This window comes from Pygoscelis adeliae, unplaced genomic scaffold (assembly GCF_000699105.1).
Source record: "Pygoscelis adeliae isolate BGI_AS28 unplaced genomic scaffold, ASM69910v1 Scaffold186, whole genome shotgun sequence".
NCBI classification, from domain to species: Eukaryota; Metazoa; Chordata; class Aves; order Sphenisciformes; family Spheniscidae; genus Pygoscelis; species Pygoscelis adeliae.
This window is the reverse complement of record NW_008825071.1, coordinates 4482845-4506337: the sequence shown is the minus strand read 5'-3', so window position 1 is coordinate 4506337 and position 23493 is coordinate 4482845. Positions and strand designations below refer to the sequence as shown.

The following is a 23493-nucleotide window of genomic DNA, read 5'->3' as shown; positions in this document are numbered from 1 at the left end:
AGGCTATAATAGGTCATGTTTAGACATTGAACTGGGAAATATTAGGTAAGAGAGAGCTACCTGAGGTCTGATAGTTACCTCTTATCTGTGTAAAGTGTAGTTTGTAATCGTCTTCAAGTCTGTGGGCTCCCTTAAATTATGCAGTAGAATTTTGGATTCTGATTTGAAGCCAACTGACATACCAGCTTTCCTTTTACAGCAACCCATGAAATATAGTTCAAAACCCATTTCTTTGGAGCTGTCCTTCTCTGTTGACTGCCCAAGAAGGCTAGGACTATGCATCTGCTGTTATAGGTACATTTGTTGAATATCTCATGTTAAGCAGGCACAAATAGAGGTAGGAGCTAGCATAGCATTGCTTAGTCAGGATTCATAGACATTGCGTTTTGATGTTGACCATCATAGATGCGTAAGAAGCAGAACACAGAGCTGGTGTCAATTTTTGTTAAATGGTGTTGGTGACAAAAGTTTAAGCATGTTACAGAAAAAAAAAAAAATTTTCCAATCTTTCAAAAGGGTTTTCAGTACACCTCCTAATAAGACCAACATTTCATTAACATGTCTTTTCTAGATGTTGGTCCTTCCGAGAACGTAATCACAGCCCTAGCTTGGAATTTTTTTTCCAACTTTTATGTTAGTGGAATCTACTTTGAAGTTCATTTAATTAATTTGCCCAACATTAGTTGTGCAAAGCAGCTTAGAATATTCACAGTATTTAAAACATGAGTAACCTGCATGAACAAAAGTTTTTTTAACTAACTTTTAATGGTATTTGACATTTGCTTTTGGCTGCTTTTTAAATTTTTTGCTGATTTCTTTTCCTTGCCAACATTTGGATGTTTCCACCTTTAGAATGTATATCTCAAACCCAATTATTAGTTGTGCAGGTAGACAGCTATTTCTTTTCGCCTTTTCCCCCTACCCCCATCACTAATGCTTATCTAGGTCTAAAACTAGCATGTTGGATTTTTATTCAAATTGGTTACATGGAGTTTGGCAGATATCCAATGCCAAAAAAAGCATTTTAGAGCCCACATTTTCAATTCAAGAGGGTCTTTTACAAATACCCTGAGACAATGCAGTTACAGAAGTGGTCTGATTTTGAAAGGTACTGAATTACTACAACTTTTATCAAAACAAGGTTAGATTCAAAGGGCATTGTTTTGCATCATCAGAGGATCTGACTCAGTATACTCTAAGAGGTAATACTATAATCTACTGAGGATACTATAATCTATTGAGGATTTTAAAAACCGATCTTGTATAATAGGGAGTCTACCTGAACTACAAGCAGATCTCTAAAAGCATCCATGGATTCGAATTAGGTAAAAACCATTTTTGCTTTTCTTTATTCACAAGACAACAGAAGTTTTTCATTATGAGTTCAATTGCTGGTACTTGCTAAATCTATTACATGTTAATTTAATGCAAAACTTTGGTTTAAAAAGACATGTCACTAAAGCACAGATTTTCTGTGATGGAACACTGTCAGTAATGTAACCACTAAACTCAATATCTGCACTCAAAACTAGGGAGGGAAAAAAGCTTCATTTTGAAATCCCCAGATAATTTCTGCAGAACCACGTATAAACTAGGATTTATACTGTAACTGATGTTTAATTTGGAGCTTCAACAGTGCCTGCATTTTCCTCCCCACCAATGCTCATCCCAGCAGGCAGCTGCTCCCCAGCCTTCCTCTCATATGAAGCCTGATGTCTCTTTTCAAAGCCCCCAGTTATTCACGTAGCACAGTAAAACCCCTGGAAATATGTAAAATATTTCTCATAAATATTGTTAGTCAGACTGTTACAAGCAGCTTGCATTCTGCCTATTTTTGGGGTTTGACACCACTTCTGTTGTTCCTTCAATCGTCTGCTCTATTACATTTCTATGGCACACCGAGGACAAATTTTTAGCCCCTGATTTTCAAATCTACCAGCTCAGAAGGATTCTTTCACTCAATGTCTGTCTTTTAAAATATACTGAATATTGAAAATTGAATATTAAATATTGATCATTAAGATCTTCAATTCAGAACTCTCTCCAATTCTGTGGAAAAGTGTTGGGAAGTGAATTGTGTCCTTTTGTGACATCAAAAAACATTTCTGTCTGAACAAAGCTTCAGAGTATCACCTAAGCAAAGATGGCATCAGGCTAACTGAGAAGTTAGTACATTAGCAGATAACACTCAGAAATGTATTCAGAACATATTAAAATGTCCCCTGCATATCAAAATACCAAACACAGAGACAATTTCATTCTAATTTTATCATTACCTTTGGAGAGAAAGTTTTTAATTTATTGAAATATGCTTGTGTAGGTGAGAAATGGTTTTGTTGAGAGGATTACATTTATGCTCACAGCCACTTCTGAAACAATTTCATGAAAACCAGTGAGCCTTCCTTGCAGTATAGCTCATTATAATGCAATGACGTTCTTCTCCTTCTGACATGCGGTTTGCTTCTGCATAACAGTCGTATGCAGGTGCAAAAATAATTAGCTAAATGAAAAAACTCAAACATTTTCTCATTGGTAGTTCCTCACGGGTGCCACTTTAAAGGGAACAAAGTGATGTTTTAAAATTAAGATTGCTTGCTCTTCATTTTTTCTACAGGTAGAGCCTCAGAGGCAGAGCCTCAGACAGCTGAACTTTCTCTTTCTCTGCTGGCCTTTTCCTCCTCTGAGCAGGACTGTATAAAGGATTGGGTTGATTCTTGCCAATAGGATCAAATTCAGCTCCCGCTTAGAGTTGTGCAATCCACGTAATCCAAACTCTTCTCTTTTCCAACTCTTACCACGCTGTTTGATTTCCCACAGGCTGGGGTATTACTAGGGAGGGAGTCCAGATAGGATTTTCATATTATTTTCTGTTTCCCTGCTGTAATCTAACCAAGCTGGTGATTTCTTTGTTGCCTGCTGCCCCACTTCTGGATGGCACCACTCTAAAATTCTTTCCTCCTGACTGAAAGAGAGGTTGCAGCCATCAGAAGGGAGTGCACTTCATCCTTCTCTACATTGCCTCCATAAGAGTCAGAAGTATTTCCCACCAAACCAATGTAATTTCCTAGCTGTGCTGTTTCTTTTTATCCATAACTTAAAAAAAACTTTAGAAATGTCTCTCCCCCCGCCCCCAAATATATCAAAATTTCACAGTATCAGCTCTATATGCAGCTTCTGAAAGTTTCACATCACAGAGAATCTGTTTCCCACCCTTCTCTAATCCCAGTTCACAAAGGGTGCGTCTACTTTAACGTTTAGGTTTTTAGGGCACTTTTGAAGGGAATGCCCTGCCCCAGTTGCTGCTCTCTGGTTTGCATTGCAGAGTGATCTCAGAGGACAAGCTCTGGACTCCTTTAGGGTGAAGCTAAGCAACAGGATGCGCTTTAGGGGTGTGTATCAGGTATTAATAGGCCATCAATTCCCAGGACCAGAATAGAGCTAGTCTGACATAAACTCTTTAACACACAGTGGGGTCCCCAGTGTTCAGTGGTGTCCTCCGAATCTCTGGTTTCATTCTACAGATCCACTCCTGCTGCACCACAGCACTTGTTACAGAAAACATAACCAAAGAGGATAACTTCCAGACTGAATGTAGAGGATAAAAAAAGGTTACATTATACTCTACAAGGGTTAAGAAGCAGTAAGACACCCTCCATTATTAAAGGTCATGCTACTACTCTCAGCTATTGCCCCAAGAAGGCTCACGCTAAGAAAGGTAACGGAGTAGCACTAACATTTTAGTTTCCAACCTCTTTCCATCCTGTTTTAAGAATGTAGGTCCCAGCTGAACTTAGGGACTTGGTACAGGTGACACTTTCTTTGTATCCCATATCAGGTGTGAGCTGTGTAGCATCTAAACTGTTTTGTTGGGCCTTAATATCACCAAGAAGTAAGACTGGTCTCAGCACTTTTTCCTATTTGTCTTATACATATGTACAGCATTAAAACTACTCTGCTGGACTTCTTATACCTGATCACAGATTTATAACATTGGATTAAGAATTTTATTGTCTTTTCCAGGCCCTGGTGTAATCACATTTTCCTGCTCTTATGTATATGTTTGTTGACTTCCAAATAAACCTATTAACAGAGAGTTTACACTTGCCATTGTACCTTTATCATCGCTATGATACCTGTCTTTGATCATTCTTACTTGGTGCTATTTTCTCCTCCTCAAATAGCTCATTTTTATCATGAATGGTATTATGTTCCCCTGCCAGGGAACAAAATGTATTTTGAGTCAATTTACTAAAATAGTCACTGCTAAGTGCGATATCTGGACAAAGTTGACATCTTTGACATTTTCTAAAATGGTAGAAATAACTGTATTTAAGGTATGATTTATAGGTAGTGTATGTCAAAGGAATTTCTATGTTACTACAGTTTTTGATGCAGCCATCCGAACTCCTTCAATGAACAAATTGCTGATAGCACAGCTAATTAATACTTTATTAGTTTTCTGTGGTCAATTATAACAAGTTATAAAAAAGTAAAATGCAATTTAATAATAAAGAACTGTGTGATTCTTGTTTCTTTCTCAGAACTGCTTTGTTTTGTGCATGTGGAAGAAACAATTTCTACATAGCTCAGTTTTATAAGACACGTTTTCCCCCACTAACTAAGAGCAAATCCTATGATTAAAAAGTAGACTGGAGTCTTTAAATGTCTTTCTGATTGCTGGCCTCTATTAAAAACTTCTTAAAATAATAGATAGGTTTAATTCCTCAAGCCAAAGAAAAATTATATCATCTTAAGTATTTTCCATATTTATTATATTGATGAGACTTGGCTGCAGAGAAAAAAAAAGGAAGCAAAATCTCTTGTATTGCAAGTTTTAAATGTACCAGGCTAAGGTTTACTTAATTAGAACCTCCAGGCAATAAAGGAGCCCTTTTTTAAATTCTGTGAATCTTAATATGCTAAATAATGCAAAGCTTCAACTCTTCAAGCATGAGACACACATCTGGCAGCTTAACATTTAAATTACAGAAAAAAAACCACTTCAGTAGTAATTTTCGTGAAGAAAAGAATGGGAAATGTATTACAACTAAATTTAATTTCTTTTTAGATTTTTCATCCTGTCTAATTGCAAGCATTTGCCATCTTCTCCTTTATTTATTTATTTTCATACAGATTTTTTCTGTACTTTTTATTGATCTTTAATTTGAGCAGCTTCTTACTGTTACAGCCATTGAAGAATTACATTGTGTTTTTACTTAGCAAAAATTGTTCAGAGAAATCTATGAGGAATTAAAGTAATGAGCTCACTGGTATAGAAAGAAAAGAGCATTCAGAGCCTTACAAATAAAATATAAAAAGAGCATGTCATGATTAAATAACAAACTTGAGTTCCTTCTCCCTCCCATTTCTTAAATGTAGACTATTATTGTTTTCTTTATTCTTTTTATTGTGCTGGTTTTTTGGCCAAGGTAATTACTGCTTTATTCATTTGTCTCCAAAAACATTGTCAAAGCCTTCATTATTTCAGCAAAGCTATTTGGAAACCCATTTCAGTGAGCCAAAATTAAAAAAAAAAAATTGAACAACAAAGAAAACCACAGTAACCATCTTTACAAAGGTATGTTTCTATTTTAATACGTGTTTATGGGTACATACATGTATCACATATGGAATATGTGAAGACAACTCGAACTGTTTATACTGCATGTGTGCACACACGTGACATACCCAGCAGCTGTATTTTATGCAATTTCACTGATTTCAGTAGACCTCTTCTTTCACCCCAGAGGACGTAAATACCTGTAAATACCTCACCCACTATGAATGCTCAGCACATATACACCTATACATGTGTGTATATATATATAGAAAGTAAGAAATAGAAAGATATCCATAGGTATATACACACACACAGGCTCAAAGCTGTGACATTATATATTTGTATATTATATATCTACAACTATAACACCTAAGAGCAGATGCTGCCTGTGCTGTGATTTTAAGTACACTTGACTGTCTTTTACTGAGGAGAAGTGGAAGTAAATAAAAAGAAAAAGTGAAATAATTGTTAAGTATATTTTTGACTTGTCCTCCATGTGCTGTACATTGAGAAGTGTAATACATACCTTTATTTCCATCGCACCACTGCTTCCTATGATGTGGGAGTACATTTTTCTTCACTCCACAGGTCACTGCTTTTTAGGAGTTTGAGGGACACATTACCTGAGTAAACATTGCTTAGAAAACATGAGTACTTTGGTTCCCCGTGCCTCATTCTCGATCCACAACCATGCCCATACAAGAAAATGAACTTCCTTCTCTTTTCCGAAGAACACATTCTGGGGTGTTTAAAATACCCTTCATTGTCATTCTTCTTGTGTCTGTTATTTCTTTATTTCTACTTTTTTCCCCTGCTTCATGCCTAGACAATTGTTATTTCCAGCACCATGTTATCTGAAGTATTCTCTGCATTTATCATCCTAACACTTCTGGAAGGTAGGAGAGAACTAACCACCTATTTATAACTAGGATGGAGGGGAAAAAATGACCTGCCTGGAGTTACACAGGATCTTGGTGGAAGAGGGAACAAAACCCAGCTCCTTCCTTTCCAGAGCTTTGTCTTATGCACTGATATAAAAATGCCTTTTTTTTTTTTTCCCCTCCCCCTTACAGAGGATGATTTTTACCAAGATAGCTGTGGCAGTGCAGATGAGCGCTGCAGCTCATTTCAGCCGAAGGAAGACCAAGGAGGACATCACAAGGTACTGGCCTTGGTCTGAACGTCAACATCTCCCTTAAAGTGCATGGTGAAGCCGTTGGAGCTTCTACCTGTGCCATTTAGGAATGATTTGTGGGCTGGCTTGTTGTTGTTGTGTTTCTTTAATCTTTCACTGTGAATTTTGTTATAGCTACCATAAGGCTTCACAGGGCCAGGAGTATTGCTGTCTCCTGCATAGATCTATAGGGAGCTAATCTCTTCAGCAAAGGAATTTCAAAGGAGTAGTAGGAAAGACCATCCAGTGATCAGACACAGCAGCTTGATCAAGGCTGCGCTGCAGGATGATATTATTTCAGTAATGTTTAAACAGAAGATAGGTTTCCTATGCATCTATAACCTTCAAGCTCTCATGTCCTTGTGCAGAAGATCCCTACCATCGGATAATTTTAGTATCCTTATTTGTAGTATCTTGGTCATGGACATAATTAATTTGTGAACAAATACTGTGTCATCAGTACAAGTTACCATGAAATCACATCTGCATCATGACAACACTTTCTGGGTGAGATACTACTGGAACTTTCCAATTTAATGTGAATCCTGAGAACCAAGACACAAAGAAGACTCTGTATTCCCGAGAATTGCTTCTACCTGCATTATCTGTTCTAAATAAGGTATTTTCCAATGAAGGATGCAATTTTTCTCTATAAGTGTTGCTCCACTTCCCTTCTTAGATCAGCATGGCTGCAGTGAACTATAACTGCAAACATGAATATTCAAATTAATTGTTCTGGCAATTTGTCTCACCCTGTTCTAGATGTACTCTGAAACATTTTTAACGCTTTTAATTGCCCTTGGAAAAAAGTCATCACAGTACTCAGAGTACTAACAAACTTGTGTACTGTGTGTTTATACCTATACATGTACTGTGGCACAAATACTCAATAGCTGGGTATTATTATCGCAACTTTGACTTTAGTAGTGTGATGATCTACATAAAAATATCTATGAGCAAAACCATACTGGCCAACTGGAAATTCCCTCCATTTTAAATGACTAAGTTTTCAAGTGATTTATTTCTTTAGGGAGGTAAGGATAACTTGGAGAAACCAGAGTTATCTATAAACATAACTGCAGACTGATGTGTGCATGCGGGGGTGTGTGTGTAGGACTTAAGGACTGATGGAGTGGGTGTAATGGGCAAAGCAACCCAACCCACGGGAGTGGCAGAGTGAAATCCATTTCCTACAATCCCATAATAGCACATTGCCTTTGAACAAAATGCCGCGCTCTTTTAGGAACCTCAGTTGTGGGTGGCTCTCAAAACCACATTAAAGTGACCTGGTTTCAGTAAGGTGCGTAAGCCTATGGGTAATTCAGCACTGTCTAGTCCCTTTGGACTCAGTGAAATGACTCACAAGCTTACAGTTATTGACATGTTTAAATAAATTTCTGAACTGAGCCTCTTATGAGAATACTTCTGCACAAAAGAAATGTGAGCATGTGAAATTTCCTTTCAAAGGTTGTAAGAGCCCCCCTTTTCTAATGGGATGAGTGAACCCTAATGTTCAGAGAGATCCTTGTTTTAGCATGTTCGAGATTTAGACACTTGATCTGAATTATGTCATTTGGGCCTACTTGTATCTCTGGAACTGAAACCATCTTCTAAGGTCATTTTACCCAACAATCATCTATTGGGAACAATTACAAACTAATGTAAAGAACAGACTTGGGGCAGAAGACAGAAGTTCATGTCGTGGCTTTTTCTCCTCAGCTGTCCCTTTTCTTTTCATAAATAGACTTTTTTAATTTATTTTTTTGTAACAAAAGCAAACAGAAAGACCTTTGGGTCTGACCTCACCTTTTTGGGGAATATAGGATATATCAGCAAAACCAAAGGTGTTATTGCTTTGTCCCTCCCCGCCCCCAAATTCATCTATGCTAAGTAGTTGCAAATAGTCTCCCACTGAGTATCTTCTGAATGATGGGCATTAGTGACAACTTAGTTTTTGTTGCAATGAGTGTGCACACCGTTGCATATATTCAAGATATTCTGTGGTGGCTATGAAGGACACAATGCTCCTAGTCAGTGACTTCTGAGAGAAGTAAAATATATTCTGTGGCCATAATCCCATCCTCATGCAGATGACTGAGCTTCTGCTTTCGTACTTCAGATAAGATCAAACACAGTCTCAGAGAAATTCACTCATAATACTCTTTAACACCTTTGGGATTTATGTCTTAAATAATGCTTTTATATCTACTTTGCACAAGGGTAGTTTCATGGACACAATGTTAGTGCAAACAAGGTACTTTGCACACACTACCTACTCTGAAACCTTGACTTTTTCTAGGGAATTAAGTTGGGCAGTCGTGACTAGGTGAAACGCAATGCTGTCTGTAGCTGCCTGGTCTTAGTGTATGAAAACAGCTTTGAGCATGCTACCCACTTCTACTCTGCCTTAACTGTTCATGTTTACATAGAATCACTCTTTGACAATATATTCCATTGCTTGTGGCAGCTTTTCCAATGACCGCTGAAAATATGATGATTGTGTCATGTTTACTGATAACCATATTTAGCATTATGTAGGTATGGATATGAACCTCTGTCTGTTATGTCCATGAGCCTTAAATTAAAATTCAAAATGTGGATGAGGTCTATGTAATCCAAGCTTCAGAATTCAAATTTGCCTTTTAGAACAAAATGGTTTAGCGAGTTTAAAAAAAAATCTTTGTAGTTTTCATAATTAGCAAAGTATACAGTGATGTGACTACATCTAATGCCAACACTGTGTTCCCCGGAAACTCTGAGATTTTTTGAGACCTAGAGAGTAAACTTTGATGTTTTGTTCATAACAGATTTCATAAATACGAAAGTCAAAAAGGACCTTAAATCATTTATGTTAGCTTCTAGTATAGGCTAGAAAATTTCAACCACTTACTCCATAAAATCGGCGTCAAGGGATGGAGAACCAAAATTTCCCTTTGTGGTTACCTCTAAACAGTATACTTTCCATCTCCCTGTCTAAAACAAAGAACAAAAAGGGAGTCCTGTTTCTAGTTCGAACATAACTGGTTTTAACTTCCACCCCTTTGTTCTCTCTGGGCTTGTTCACTAAATATTAACAAACCCTTTACAGAGTTTGGTCTTGTGCCTAGGAAGGTATTAATAGATAGCTTCATGAAGTCACCTGCGGATGTCTGTTTGGTAAGTTATGACCTCATTGTGTCTCTTGGTGGAAGTGACGTTTGGCGCTCTGTCCAGGGGCGATAACGCCAAACATGCAAGGAACCTGCTGGTCACTCCAGAGAGAGGCGATGCCAGTACCGAATTAGGCCCCATGCACGTAAATATGTTATTCCAGGTAGGAGCACAGGTTGGGATTCTGTACTTTGTAGCTCAAGGAGTAGTTTAAATCAGCATAAACTGGCACCGGCACTGAAACATGCAGTACTGTCCCTCTCCTCCCTTCTGCTGGCACCAGTGCAGGGTGGCCTGGATCAGAATGGGTCCAGCTGAGAGGTAACCCAGTTAATAAAAGGAAAAGAAAAGAAAGAGGCCAAACAGCATTAATTCCCTTCCCAGATCAGTTCCCTCCGTATGTTTTACTATGTGGATGTCCAAGTTTTTGTGCTGACAGAGTGTGGTGTGCAACACAGGAAAAAGCGAGCAGGTAGAGGAAGGCTGCATGACTTCTTCTGGTGTCAGCACGAGCTTATGCCTCCTTGAGAGGACTTGTCAAACCACAGCCTTATAGGAACATAAATCAATTCACTGAACAATACTCTGTGTGCAGTTCTGGGCTGCACAATTTAAGAAGGATATTAAGGTCCTTGAATACGTGCAGAGGAGGGCAACAAAGCTGGTGACAAGGCTGGAAGGAATGTCCTATGAGGAGCAGCTGAGGACTTCGGGTTTGTTTAGTCTGGAGAAAAGAAGGCCAAGAGGCGTCCTCGTGGCTCCCTACAGCTTCCTGAGGAGGGGAAGTGGAGAGGGAGGTGCTGAGCTCTTCTCCCTGGGATCCAGTGACATGATGCATGGGAATGGTTCAAAGCTGCACCGAGGAGGTTTAGACTGGACATTAGGAAGCATTTCTTTACTGAGAGGGTGGTCAAACACTGGAACAGGCTTCCTAGAGAGGTGGTCGATGCCCCAAGCCTGTCAGTGTTTAAGAGGCATTTGGACAATGCCATTAATAACACGCTTTAACTTGGTCAGCCCTGAATTGGTCAGGCAGTTGGACTAGATGATCATTATAGGTCCCTTCCAACTGAAATAGTCTATTCTATTCTTAAGTGTTTTGAGCCAGCTTTGCCACTGCTGTTTTCCAGGTGTGTTTTAGAGTGAGGAATAAAAAAGAGCTAGAAGTTCAAGTGAGGAGTAAAACAGAGCTAGAAGTTCAAAACAGGGTGAAACTGGCAGCTCTTACTTTGCTAGCTGTGCCCAGCTAATTACCTTACTATTCCAACTTGTTTTTTCTTTTCATTTAAAGATCAACTGGAATAACCCACCTGACCAATGTTATCAAGAAAAATCAGGTCCTGGGAACAATGCAAGACCAGAAGAAGGAAAAGCATCTGAAGAGAGCAATTTTTACTTGGAGGACTTAGAGAAATATACTTTTTCTGTGTGGTAAATAATCTCAGTTTCAAATAGTTTCACAACCCAAAAGTATGCCTTGTTATTCTTGTATTACAGAGGTATCTACATTCAGATGAATGTTATTAGGCTGCAAAATCCAACACATAGGTTGACAATTACCTAAGCAATGTCAGTTTGTCCCCTTTGTGCATGCAAGTTGTGATTATGACATCATATGCTATTTTTCCACAGAGCTAATTTTTCTCTGTATGTACTATTTATTTGTGTAAATATTAAGTATTTTATTTTCTGCTTTTTGGTCATTGTGGCCCCTGGTCTTATTTACAACATGCAGACCCTGCCTGGAATTCAGAATTACTAATTTCCTCATACTTCCCTTCCCAATAGAATTTTACAAATAAGAGTTACTTTTTCCACAAAATCATTGTGAAGTAAGGAAGGGGTGTCATTTCACCTTCACAGATAGGGATATGAGGTAGGATATTTCTAGCATTTATAAGTAACCAAAGACTTGAATTTTCTTTGACTCCTTAGTGTTATTTATGATTGAAGTTGATTAGAAAAAAATTGGAAGCATTTTTTGTCTCAGAATGCAATTTTGACATTGCTGCGTTGCTTTGAGAAACTGTGTCAGGGGAAGAAATGAAAGAGGATTTCTAGTAAAATCTTTTCAGCATTTTAAGAGCAATACACTACCTTTGTTGGATGTTACTTTAAATATTATTACTTTTCTCTCTCATAAAATACACATATGGGAAATGACTTAAAATGAAAAGATAGATTAAAGTGAAATTAAAAAGACTGCATCAAAATGAAATATTTTCATTTACTTATAATTATTTTTCCTGGGATTTCATCTTCAAGGTAATTGCAAAAGTTGGACAGTTATTTGTAACTAGTAGAAAACAATGAAGACCCAATCCTTCACTAAATGAAATGATCTGACAGTCTTTCACATAGCTCTGTATTGTGTTTTGAGTGTTCAAAACCCACCTGTAATGTACATCTCTGGCACCTATGGTCTTCTGCAAATCAGCCCCTGGAGTTTCAAATAAAGCATCCAGAAAATGAGCATCAAAATAGGGTGCATGTCTGTGAAAATTTAGTTTTAAATGACTTCCCTATCGAAACATTTGTAGGCAGGATTATCTAATCAGGCAAGCCAAGCAGCCTTCAGCATCACTAGTCCTGTCATTCCCTGCTTTCACTTGCCACATTCACTTGGCGCCCTTGAAGTTTGGCAGAAAGTTAGGTGAAGACCCTACAGACACAAAGTACATTTTCACTATAGAAATCTGAACTCAACCCTCGAGGTGGTCAGCCCTGAGTATTGCAGGAGGCAGCAATCAAGTGGAAAAATAAAACACAATCATATAGTTAGACTGCCATAATTCTACTGAATTAATCATGGTTATTTTGGGCAATTAAGGACTCCCCCATCCTGTCCATAATTTAAGAATAGATTTTAGAGTAGCAGTTCTCATCCAAATATCCTCGCCGGATCCCACTGTTTTATTTTACCTACCTCAATTTTCAGATTAAATTAACCAAATTATCTTCAATTCTTTCTATCTCAAGGTGCTTGTTTTCTGTGGTGGTGAACTTCACTGTCCCTCTTCAGTGTCTTGCAGAGTTGCAGTGATAAAATTAACATTTAAAGTCAGCAGCATTGATCCTTTACTCTTTTCAAAGTTGTTCAGCTTGAAAGTGTTGGGAAAGGGGCCCAAGTCCATCCTTCCTTAGCACTGAAGCACTCGTGGAGCACATACTGGTTTCTGGTCACTGCCCCTGAAGCAACCTGGCCCCAGGCTTTGAAGCCCATGGCCTCTGCAATTGCACAAGGCACCCAGAGGAGCTGAGGGAACAGGCATTTGTCTAAGTTGGCATGCACCTCGCTGTCTGGTTTGGGGACCAAGAAAAAATGATGGTTCTTTCTTCCTTTTGCTTTTACTTTTCCTTTCTTCGTCCTTTCTTAGGAAGCCCAGTTGACTTTGGAGCCCTATGCCTACAGGGACACTGGCTTTGCTAGGGTTCCCTGGGGGGGCAGGGGTATGTCTGAGCACAGTAAGTCACAGGGCATGAACCATATATTCCTGGTACGAAACAAAGGCTACAAGGCATGCTTCATGGTGACTGTGCTGCTTGTCCTTCTGTGAAGACAACTGAGGCTAGTATTTTATTATTTCAATATGCCATTCTATTTACTGTCTCTGTTATCCTGTTTGAAATAAGAACCAGCACTTGCTTTATTTACTTATTTATTGCATGAAAATCCCATGAGGTTAGAACAAAACAGAATTTAGAGAATGTTTCTTTGCTTTCTGCTTCGCTTGTGGTAAAACATCATCTTTATCAGAAAGAAAAAAATAGGAAAACAAATTACTCCACTCTTGGTCAAGTAATATAGATGTTATACTTAGCATGCCATGTAAAGAACGTGTCCTTAATAATATATATTTTTTTAAACTTAGAGTTAATTCAGTTTCCCTGTGTGATTGAAGGAGTATCTGATACCTTATGAGTTGTTAGTTCCATTTGTTACCATACCAGCATGATGTTTCTGTTGTTACTCACTTCTGTCTGTCTCTTCTCCTTTCCTTCTCTCCTACTTTCTCCATCAAAGGGCACCAATTGCTCTTTGTCTGTTTCCAGACCTTCCTCTCTGCTAGGATTGCTACCTTTTAAAAAATGCAATGCAAGATAATTAGCTACTACAAAAATTTTTAATAGGACTGTAGATCTGGGGGCAGCTTAGATCTCCGTAAACTTCAGAGTTTTAGATGCTCCAAGATGCAATCTGAGCAATTTCCTTGATCTTTTATTGCAGCTGGTAAATCATTTATTGGGCTAGGTTATTTTACAAAATCCTCTTTAAAAACAAAATCCCATAAAATGTATTTATCATAAAATACTGCACAAACAACAGTCTTCAAAGTTGTACATACCCTGTATTAATTAAAAGCTAGTGTTGTACTGTGACAAGTTAAAAGTATCCACTCTGTCTCAGTCTCTCTCTTTTTTCCCTCTCTCTCTCCCCGACTCTCCCTGTATTTTTTTCTCTCCTCTTTCCTCTCTCTCATCTTCTCTTTTCTTCTAGGGCTTGCCAACGGGGAGATTGGCGAGTACAAGCAAAATATTCTTTTGTGATCACAAATTTTTCTGATAATTATGATATTTTTTTGTTTCCATTGCTATAGCTTGCCTGTCCTTTTCCATTCATACTAATTTGACAGTAGTGTCTCACGTCCGTAGGCCATAGTCAAACCTCCTTACAGTGGGCATTATACACATATGTAATAAAAAGATCATTCTGGCTGCAGAAGCCTGCAGCCTTCAGCTTCGATCTTGCAGCCTACACGAGTGACTTTTCCACTGTGCCCACATACAGACTTGCCGAAAGCAGCAGGCTTTTGCTTAGGTCCAGTGAATTGGTGGCGAGTGGGATGAGTCCAAAACATAAGATGAGAGAGAAGAAGCTAAGACAACAGACGAACGTGGTCACATCTTACAGGGAGGTGCACGCCGTTGATGTGGTCAGCTGCAGTCACAGCCCCGTAGCTGCTAAACAGCCACCAAGCACTTTGCAGACCTTCCTGGAGAGCCGACCCCAGGACCATTTCCTCCCTCCCGCCTCTGAACCTCCCTTCTCTCAGAAATTTGTGTTTCTGGAACTAAAAGCCTGTGTAACCTGCAGCAGAACATGAATATTTTTAGTGGCTATTGTCTGAATAAGACAGGTGAAATCTATAACCTTGAGAGAGAAAACACGTGGAGGAATTTTGACCCTTGCAGCCCCAAACCTGCTGTCAGAAGCTTTCTAGCCCTGTTCTGTTCCCTGAAACAAGCCAAATTTGAGGAAAAAAATGTACTTCATGGCAAGTTGTCACTATATAGCCAGATTGCCTGAAAGTGCATAATAAATACAGATCTGAGAAATAATTTCAGCAATTCAGCACTTTAACACTGTTTTTTATGCATAGTTTTAGAGGACATAGGAAAAAGATCCCAGATTTCAGAAACTTTTATCTGTCTTAATACCAAAAAAAAATTACATAAACACTTTCTGTGACTCTAGAAATCTTCAAGCTTGAGTTTAAATATAAATAATGAACTAGCAGTTTCAATCACCAACAACTTATCGTCAAACACAGCTCTTAAGGGTTAATATTATACACCAATATAAATGTAACGATCATCCTTTGTCTCCATGCAATTAGCTTTTTAACAATGTGCCTGTAGCTCATACTCAGGCTAAATGCTGCTTTGAAATATTTTCTCCTGAACTCCAAACGTGTTAAGCTGACTCTGGCCAGCTTCTGTAAAAATAATTTATTGTAGGGCACTACCTTTTGTGGGGGAATACCCAGCGCCCTGTACAGCAGTGCCACATGATGCCCATGGTAGCTTGGCTGCAGGCTGGTCTGTGCAGCATCGGTGCAGGATCAGACAGTATCTTGAGACAGGAGACGAGCCGGTGTCCCGCTGCCTGCAGGCATCAGTAACAAATACATCCTACCTAGATTTATATTCTTGCACCTCTGAAATGCAGGGGGGGTGGACCAGGGTTTGGTCCTCACTTGCAGCTGTCAGGAGCAGATGCAGCCCCTGTCCAAGAGGAGTAGCAAGGGGAGGGTGAAGATACAGGCTCTTGGCAGCGTACACCAGCCTGGGCAGGGGGAAAGGGTTGAAGACCCCTTTGCAACCCTGCCTCTGCACCTGTAGCTTTTATGATTTTACCTGCTGTTTTTGTTTTTTTTTTTGCCAAATCATGAGGACACTGAGGGGCAGGAAGAGTTAACTGTAAACAGCACAGTTCAGTAAAGTTGTTTTTTAATAAAAACAATAAACTTTCCCTTTATAATACACATGTGATTTGACATTGAAATAAATGCAGATGCTTCTTTGCTTGCTGTATTCCCTGTTGTGCTTTCTAAAACACCTTCACATATGGTTTGCCTCATTCCTGTGAAACTGCTTGTTGTTTATGTCATACAAACAGAACAGATTGAATTTACACCGAGTAAGGAGGGTGATGAATCATATGTTGGAGGAAAATGCTTGTCTGTGTGTTTAAAATTTGTTCAAAATTAGTGTTGCCTGTTTAAAAAGTTTCCCTGGATACTCCCTTGAGCTCTTCTAAAGATTTCATTAAAATAAGAAAGAATTCTGCAGCTGCCTATAAATGCAACCTTTTATTCAAATATGTAACATTTACCTAAAATCAAAGGTCAAATTTTACCATTTTTTATAGCTGTCCTAGTAGGATCTGCTTCATGCACTATATATAAAATATTGCCATTAAGAGTAGGCATTCAACTTTGTGAAAAGGAGACTAGCTCTTTATTGCTTGCTTCAAAAAGTGCTAATCATTTAAAAATTACTTCAAGAAACGGTTTCTCAGTAACTTCTGTTAGTCCACCTAAACCCCGTTTCATTGTTTCTAATTCCATTTTGAAGTGGAATCTAGTTAATATTTTTCAAGATGGAGATTTAAAGGCAGGTCAAGCTTTACCTCTTAGGAGAAATCAGAAGTCGCACTGTTTTCTTTGAATGCCTTCAAATCTTTCACATGTCATTCCTAAAAATGCTTAAGCTTTGGCTGTGTGAGCACAGTGTCACCAGGATTGGTCCTGATTCTGTACTCTTTGTGGGAGTTTTGTTTTGCAGGCAAGTCATAGCAGGACACAGGTCATGGATTTTTTTTTTAATGTATTCAGATGTCAGATAGGTGTTTACGTTGGTGCATGTCCTCACATCTTTGCAGATTGAATTTTTACAGCAGACCAGTACGTATTTCTTCAGAGTTTTTGCTTTAGTCTTAGCTTTGTCGGGGATTTTTCTATCACACTAAAAAGTTTACTTTTTGGAAACAGCTTATGGACAAATCATTAAATATAGTTATGGCATCTTTCTTATTCCCTGTGATTTTTCTGAAGGTGTCTGTTGCTTCTTTTATTATTTAGTATAATTCATAAATGGACAAAGTCCAATGAACTGCATTCATTTAAAGAGACTGTATTTCTTTGCTGCCTTGTGGAGTTGCAGAATTATATCCCTGTACCAGTGCATTGTGGTAAAATGGTTCAAGGGAAAAGTGAATGAGAAATAAGGTGTATCTCCTCCTGATGATTCAGATGTAGAGGTGAAGACAGAGGGGACCAAACTGTTTGGAAGCAAATTTGAAATCAGCAAAAAGGTGCAGGCATCTGGAGTCTGCTCCCTCTCTGTCCAAATTCAGGTTATGTAATTTAAGTGGCAGAAGAACATAGACTTGGATATTCAGAGTTAATAAGGAGCTTGTAAATCCCAGGAGGTGACTAGCAGATTAGACAACCAAAAGCATGGTTGTCTTCATGTCCTAGCAGTGCCAGAGAGAAAGCTGGGTGTCTGTATTTATAATCTATAAATTCTGTCTTTGGTTCCTCCTATAGTAGCCTGCTTAAATATTTTTAGCCATGCTCACCTTCAGCAAGTTATGGACATTAGGGACCCATTCTAGCTACAACCCACTCATTTCCATGGATTATGCAATATTTAGTATTGCCTAAATTGCCTTCAGTTTTGCCCCAATATTAGGATGTCTTAAATTATGTCAAAATTTATCTAAACTGCTGGAAAAATAGGAAAAAACAATTTAGGGATTGAAAATACCTGCTAAGGAAACACGAGTCTGTATTCAGAACTGTCTTTTACAGGAGTCTTTTGCAAAGCCCTCCAATGTCTGTGCACACATTTGATTTTGCAGGAATTTGATGTTGTTATGGTGACAGGGGAACATTTACTGTTGCGAGTACCTATGGACTTCAGTCCAATTATGCTTGACAATAATTTTATTTATATGTTCAAGATGATGAAAAGAGTTGGTGGCCACTGCCCTTCCTCCTGCAGGTTCCAGACCTGCAGAACTCCGCTAGCTGAGAGCTGGCCTTGAGCAATGGAGAGGAGAAAGTAGTGATACAAATCACTCAGTTGAGAGTAATCAGTGAGTGATCACTCACTGAAGGTGCCAGGGAGAGGTTTGTTTGTTTGTTTGTTTTTTCTTTTTTCTTTTTCTACTGGCTTTAACGTTCTTGAGCAGAAAAGGGCAGTGAGCTCAGTCCTTGAGCAACTTCAGTACGAAAACCAAGTTTTCCTAGAGATCCTGGCAAGGAACTTGTGTGATTTCTGTATGATTATACCTGATGGAGCTGGAAGAGCAGGCAAATGCTCCCCTATGCTGGAGCAATTCACAATTTGACCTAGCCCTCTCCAGGACAGCAGGTTTATAATTCCCTGCCAAAATGCTTTTTTCCCCACGCTCCTTCTCCCCCTTGGAGAGTTCCTATTCAGTAAAAGTGAAAGAATATGGTTCAAATTTGGCAATAATTATGGGAAAGCTGGGTATGATGGCAGAATATCGCTATCATGCAGCTTTTTGACAGAAATCGCTAGTTTTTCTTTTTAAATACTGGGAACGTTGACTCTCCAGCCAATGAGCAGCCTGGGCTCCTGAAATTGTTGGAGCCTTTGCCACGAGGGCAGTCAAAGTGCCTCGGAGAGAGTGCTGCCAGCATTTATCCCTCACAAGCATTTCACACCTTTCAGCCTTGATTCCTGCTTAGCACAAAAGCACTTTTTGACATACATAGCTGAGTTGCTCTTTAGTTTATTCAGACTCATAGGAAGGTAGAAGACTTGGCAAACTGGCTGTAAAGCATCGGGTAGAGAGAGATGTGGTTGTTGTTTGTCATTTAATACACATTTTGTTTTCATGAGCTAGAAAAGATGACATTACTGATGACTAGTGGAGAAAAGCAAAGCTATAAGTGCGCCATACATGGTCATCTCTAATGAATAGAATGAATAAAAATAATAAGTGCATTACATAGCTAACTGTCACATCTTCAGGGCACTACAGTAAATAAGTGGGAGTTATACATGTGCATTAGTAGCAAAATGGGTACCACACTTTGGATCCTATTGAGTACAGTGTGGAGAGGAAAATATGATAGATTGATGCTTTTTATCTGTCACTGCTGTGGCACAGAAGCATAGACCATATGTATGTAAAATGACTTTGTTATTTCAGTAAATTCTCTAACTCTTTCTGTTGTAGCCTGTAGCAAAATGAATAAGTAGCTAAAGATCCTGGTGGGATAGTTCTGAATCTTTCAGAATAAAATACCTCTGCAGAGGCATAATTATTATTAAATATACAGTGATGTGTGACAAAACAGCCAGATAAGTTAGGAGGGTCTCTGCCGTTACAGGTTTACAGTATAAACTGAGACACTTTGCAAAGGGTGGGAACAAGAAGCTGTGATGGTAAGCTGAAAAGAGCAGAAGCAGGAAAGTTTGGGCAAATATGGGCCTTGTAACTGGTGACTCTTTTTTCTTATATTAGAGGTGATGATAAAAGTGTGGATGAATGTCAAAGTCCTCCTTCTCAATCACCTAGCAGGATTTCATCTCACGTATTTTGTCCTTGCTTTAGGTGGAATGCAGTATCTCCCTCCCTGGCAATATCAAATGGCAACAGGGCGGAGATGCGAAAGGTGAATAGGAAAGGACAGAGGGGTTCTGCCATTTGCCTGGCCTTGGATCCAAAAATCCAACCCAACCTGCTAGGTTTGGGAGTCTGGTTATGAAATTCTGAATAAGCTGCAATCTATCTGTCCTTTGATTTAAGAGGAAGAGCAGCAAACGGGGAATTTGCAGTAGTCGTGCTTGAATGTTAGGAAGGTGTGAATCACTGTCTTGAGCTGGTTTAAACTGACTAGGTAGCTCTCTGGTGTACTTTGTCCCTGTAAACTTCTCAGGCTGGTACCTGGATCTCTCCCAGTTTTTGTTTCAGGTCTCTGCTGAGAGATAATGACTGAAAACATGCCAGATAGTTTGTTTTATGGGGTTCACAGTGATGATACTCCTGGTTCAGCCATTCTTGCAGCTGTACTGAATGTTGTGTCTTTCTCACAATGTGCAGAGATGCCCTCGACTGTTAATCCTCCAGTCTAAACAATGGCAGGCGAAGAGAGTTGGGGATGGAAAAAAAAATCCCATTCCTTGATCAGACCCATTACTCAGAAATAGAGGACAAGCCATTTTACAGAGCTTTTAACTAACTACTGATGTAATTTGTTCTGCATTGTTTGCTCATTAATCCAAAAATTACTGTTCCCTTTGAAGCTTGCTTTATATAGAGGAAACAATGCCACCCTTAACCATCATGTGTATCATTTTATGCAGGGTAACTGTCTGTCTGTATTTGCCTTGCATTTCAGTTAAACGTGGTACAGGGGCCTTCTAGCATCTTTGGTTGTTTGGTAAGTTACAGTATTTCAAAATTGGTATCATTTCTATTTCAAAACATTGCATTATGATCCTCAGCTTCTAAAAGACACTTGGATGCATGTTCATGCCACAAGTATTCAATTTAGCCTGAGACATGGCAGGAATTTTGAGGAAAGAAAAGCTTATCTTGTCTCTGAGTATCTGCCTTTCCCTCTCTGGCTTTAACATACCTACATCATATTTAGAGTTTGACCTACAAAATGGCAGAGGGTGAAAGATGTATATTCACTCCAGTTCATCATGTGACAAAGCATTCACTATCCCTCACGGTGCATGTGGAGAAATACTTCCCTGACTGTACATGCGTTATATATGCAAGTACACGAACCATTTGAAAACAATCCCTAGTTTTCCTGGAGACAGCTGTAAGAACCAGCATCTCCACTGTGGTAGCGTCTCTCTTATTCCTCAGCTTTCAGGAAAAACATGATAAACGAAAGATTTAGCAACCATATGCCTGTATTTTTTTCTCAAGCCCAAAACTGAGTAAATACTGAGTTTCCAGATTGGAGGTCCCAAATGAAGGTCAATAGCTAGTCCTGGAAACAGATGATCTTTTAGTGGCTTTAGATGGAAATATGCTTCCTTGATATTTTTAATCAGTCCCTAATAAATGAGCAGCCCAGATGTTGAGATCATAGCAGGACCCTCCAAATAGTGGCCCAAGGAATGGCTCCATCCAGCATCTCAGTGGCTTCCAGCAATTCCTTGTGATTGCATATACCCAAAGGCTTAACGCCAGCTGTGCTGCAGTCACAGAGATGTGACTCTGTAGTGTACTGCCACCAATCTCCAGAGTCACAGGAGATTAAAGTCCTACTCTAGTTCATTGGTAAATTGGCTATTATTTTTAGTTAGTTCCCCAGGTGAACGCATCCATGCTATGCTAATAATCAGTCTGAATTAATTCTGGGAGAGAGTTTTCAAAGCCACGTACAGCAAGCTGGTGTCCCCATGGTAGGTTCTCTCCTGTGTATTAGTGTGGAAATGTATTACATTAAAAGTTCTGTTTATTAGACTATCCTGTTTCTCTAAAGTACTGAGTCCATTTAACCTACTGTGCTAGTTATTTCCAAAAGATTTCCAGTCCTGTACTATTTTAATAAAAATTAACAGTGGGAGAAAAGATGAGTGGATGGGAAATTCAGTGAAATATGACTTGGGCAATATAAGAAATTCTCAATTATGGAATCAAGTGACAAAAGAAGTCATATTTTAGGCCTGGCCCACACAAAACTGCAGCCGTGTGGAAACTTCCCATTTGCCTTCACTGGGCTTTGGATCAGGCCCTGGAGATACCAGCCATATTTCAAGGGTTTATGATCATTGCTAACTTTGGAAACACTGCCAGGCTTCAGAACAGGGGCTGCATTCCACATGCACCAGAAGTAGCCTTTTCCCTACTTTGAGTAATGTTACAGGAACAATAAAAAATTCTTGCTACTGGGAACGTGAAGCTCCGTGGGACTTAGATGGGACCTGACATTTATACAGTTCATCACTACTGTAGATCAAGGAATGCTACTTTTAGCAAAGAATGCATATTCATTCTTTTTTGTTAACCTTTGCTTCAGTGCATTCATGACAAGATTGTATGGGTATGTAGCTGTGTTTTAACAGTTTTTTAATTTCAGTTGTTGCTTGAAGCACTATGCTGGAAATTAGACACTTTTAGTAGTTCAATTATTGTTGATTTATTCATCCCTCTTGTAGATACAGTGAATGTAGTTACTATAGTAAGGTTATCTAGTTCTGAATGCCAAATGCCAAGTTTCAGAGCTTACATCTTGGCAACTGCAAGACTTATTGGTTTGGAATTTGTCATGCCAGCAGTACAGCCTTGTAGCATTTATTTCACAGATTTTCATTAAATGGGGGAAGACAAGAGAGAACAGTGCTACTAGTGACATTGTGCATCAAACTGTTTACTAACGTTACAGGGAAATCAGCTCAAAATAACATACTCCAGGCTTCATTCTGCCATTTTCCTAGACTGCATTGGAAGAATGGCAGTATTGCACTTAATATAAAGACGTAAAATGCTAATCGAGAAAACATTTTATTTAATATAATCTTTTTGAAAAAAAAGAGAAGCTTAGAACAGCAAAATAAACTAAAAATTATGTATAATGCTCAAGCATTTATTAACTTGTTCTAATTTCTCTTTTGGGGCAATGAGTCAGCAGAAACTTGATTAAGTTCCACCAGCTTTAGCATCTGCTCTGAGTATTTTGCTGTGCTGCAGTAATACAAAGGGGCAGATCCTCAGCTGAGGTAAGTTGTTAAAGTGCCATTTGCAGTGGAGTGATGACAATTCACTCTGACTGAAGCGTAAACTTTCATGCTAACCTACTGTAATGCTTTCCATCACACTGTAGACTGTCTACACGTGAAATATAATGCACCTAATGGCATTTAAATTAGCTATCATTGGAGGCATCTGTCATACTATAATCTTTCCCAGTCATTTGTAAGGTCCTCTACCACTTAGCCTCCCCCTACTTTTCAGTAGCGTGGTGATGTTACTCTACATCCAAAGATATCAGCTCTCATCTCCCCTTGCCTCTACTTCCATGTGCAGCTTTAACCTATCCTTTTTACTTGGTGAGAACTCCTCATGATACCTATGAAGTCTTTCCTCTAATCCCATCCTCTGCAAAAAGGCAGCTACAAATCACTAACATCTAGCTCTGCTTAGAGTAATGATAACCTGAGACTGCTGAGGCTAGTGTGATGTTGAACGAAAACACAGCCCCATATGTGGCTTTCAACTTACATTTGTGTTTAATTTTCTGCCATGCAGTTTCAATGCTACGTTACGATCTCTCTGAAGCATGAACTGGCAATGTTATTAGTTCATCCAGAATCTTGGATGCTT

General features: G+C 38.9%; 1 protein-coding gene across 1 annotated transcript in view; it reads left to right on the top strand.

The window, feature by feature from the left end:
• Window positions 1-23493, top strand: part of LOC103919083 — a 165389-nt gene that overhangs the window by 30314 nt on the left and 111582 nt on the right. The window contains exons 6-8 of the mRNA XM_009326538.1: window positions 6634-6722; window positions 9948-10047; window positions 11176-11312. Of these exons, the coding sequence (XP_009324813.1) occupies window positions 6634-6722; window positions 9948-10047; window positions 11176-11312 (326 nt within the window). The remainder of the gene's footprint in view (window positions 1-6633; window positions 6723-9947; window positions 10048-11175; window positions 11313-23493) is intronic.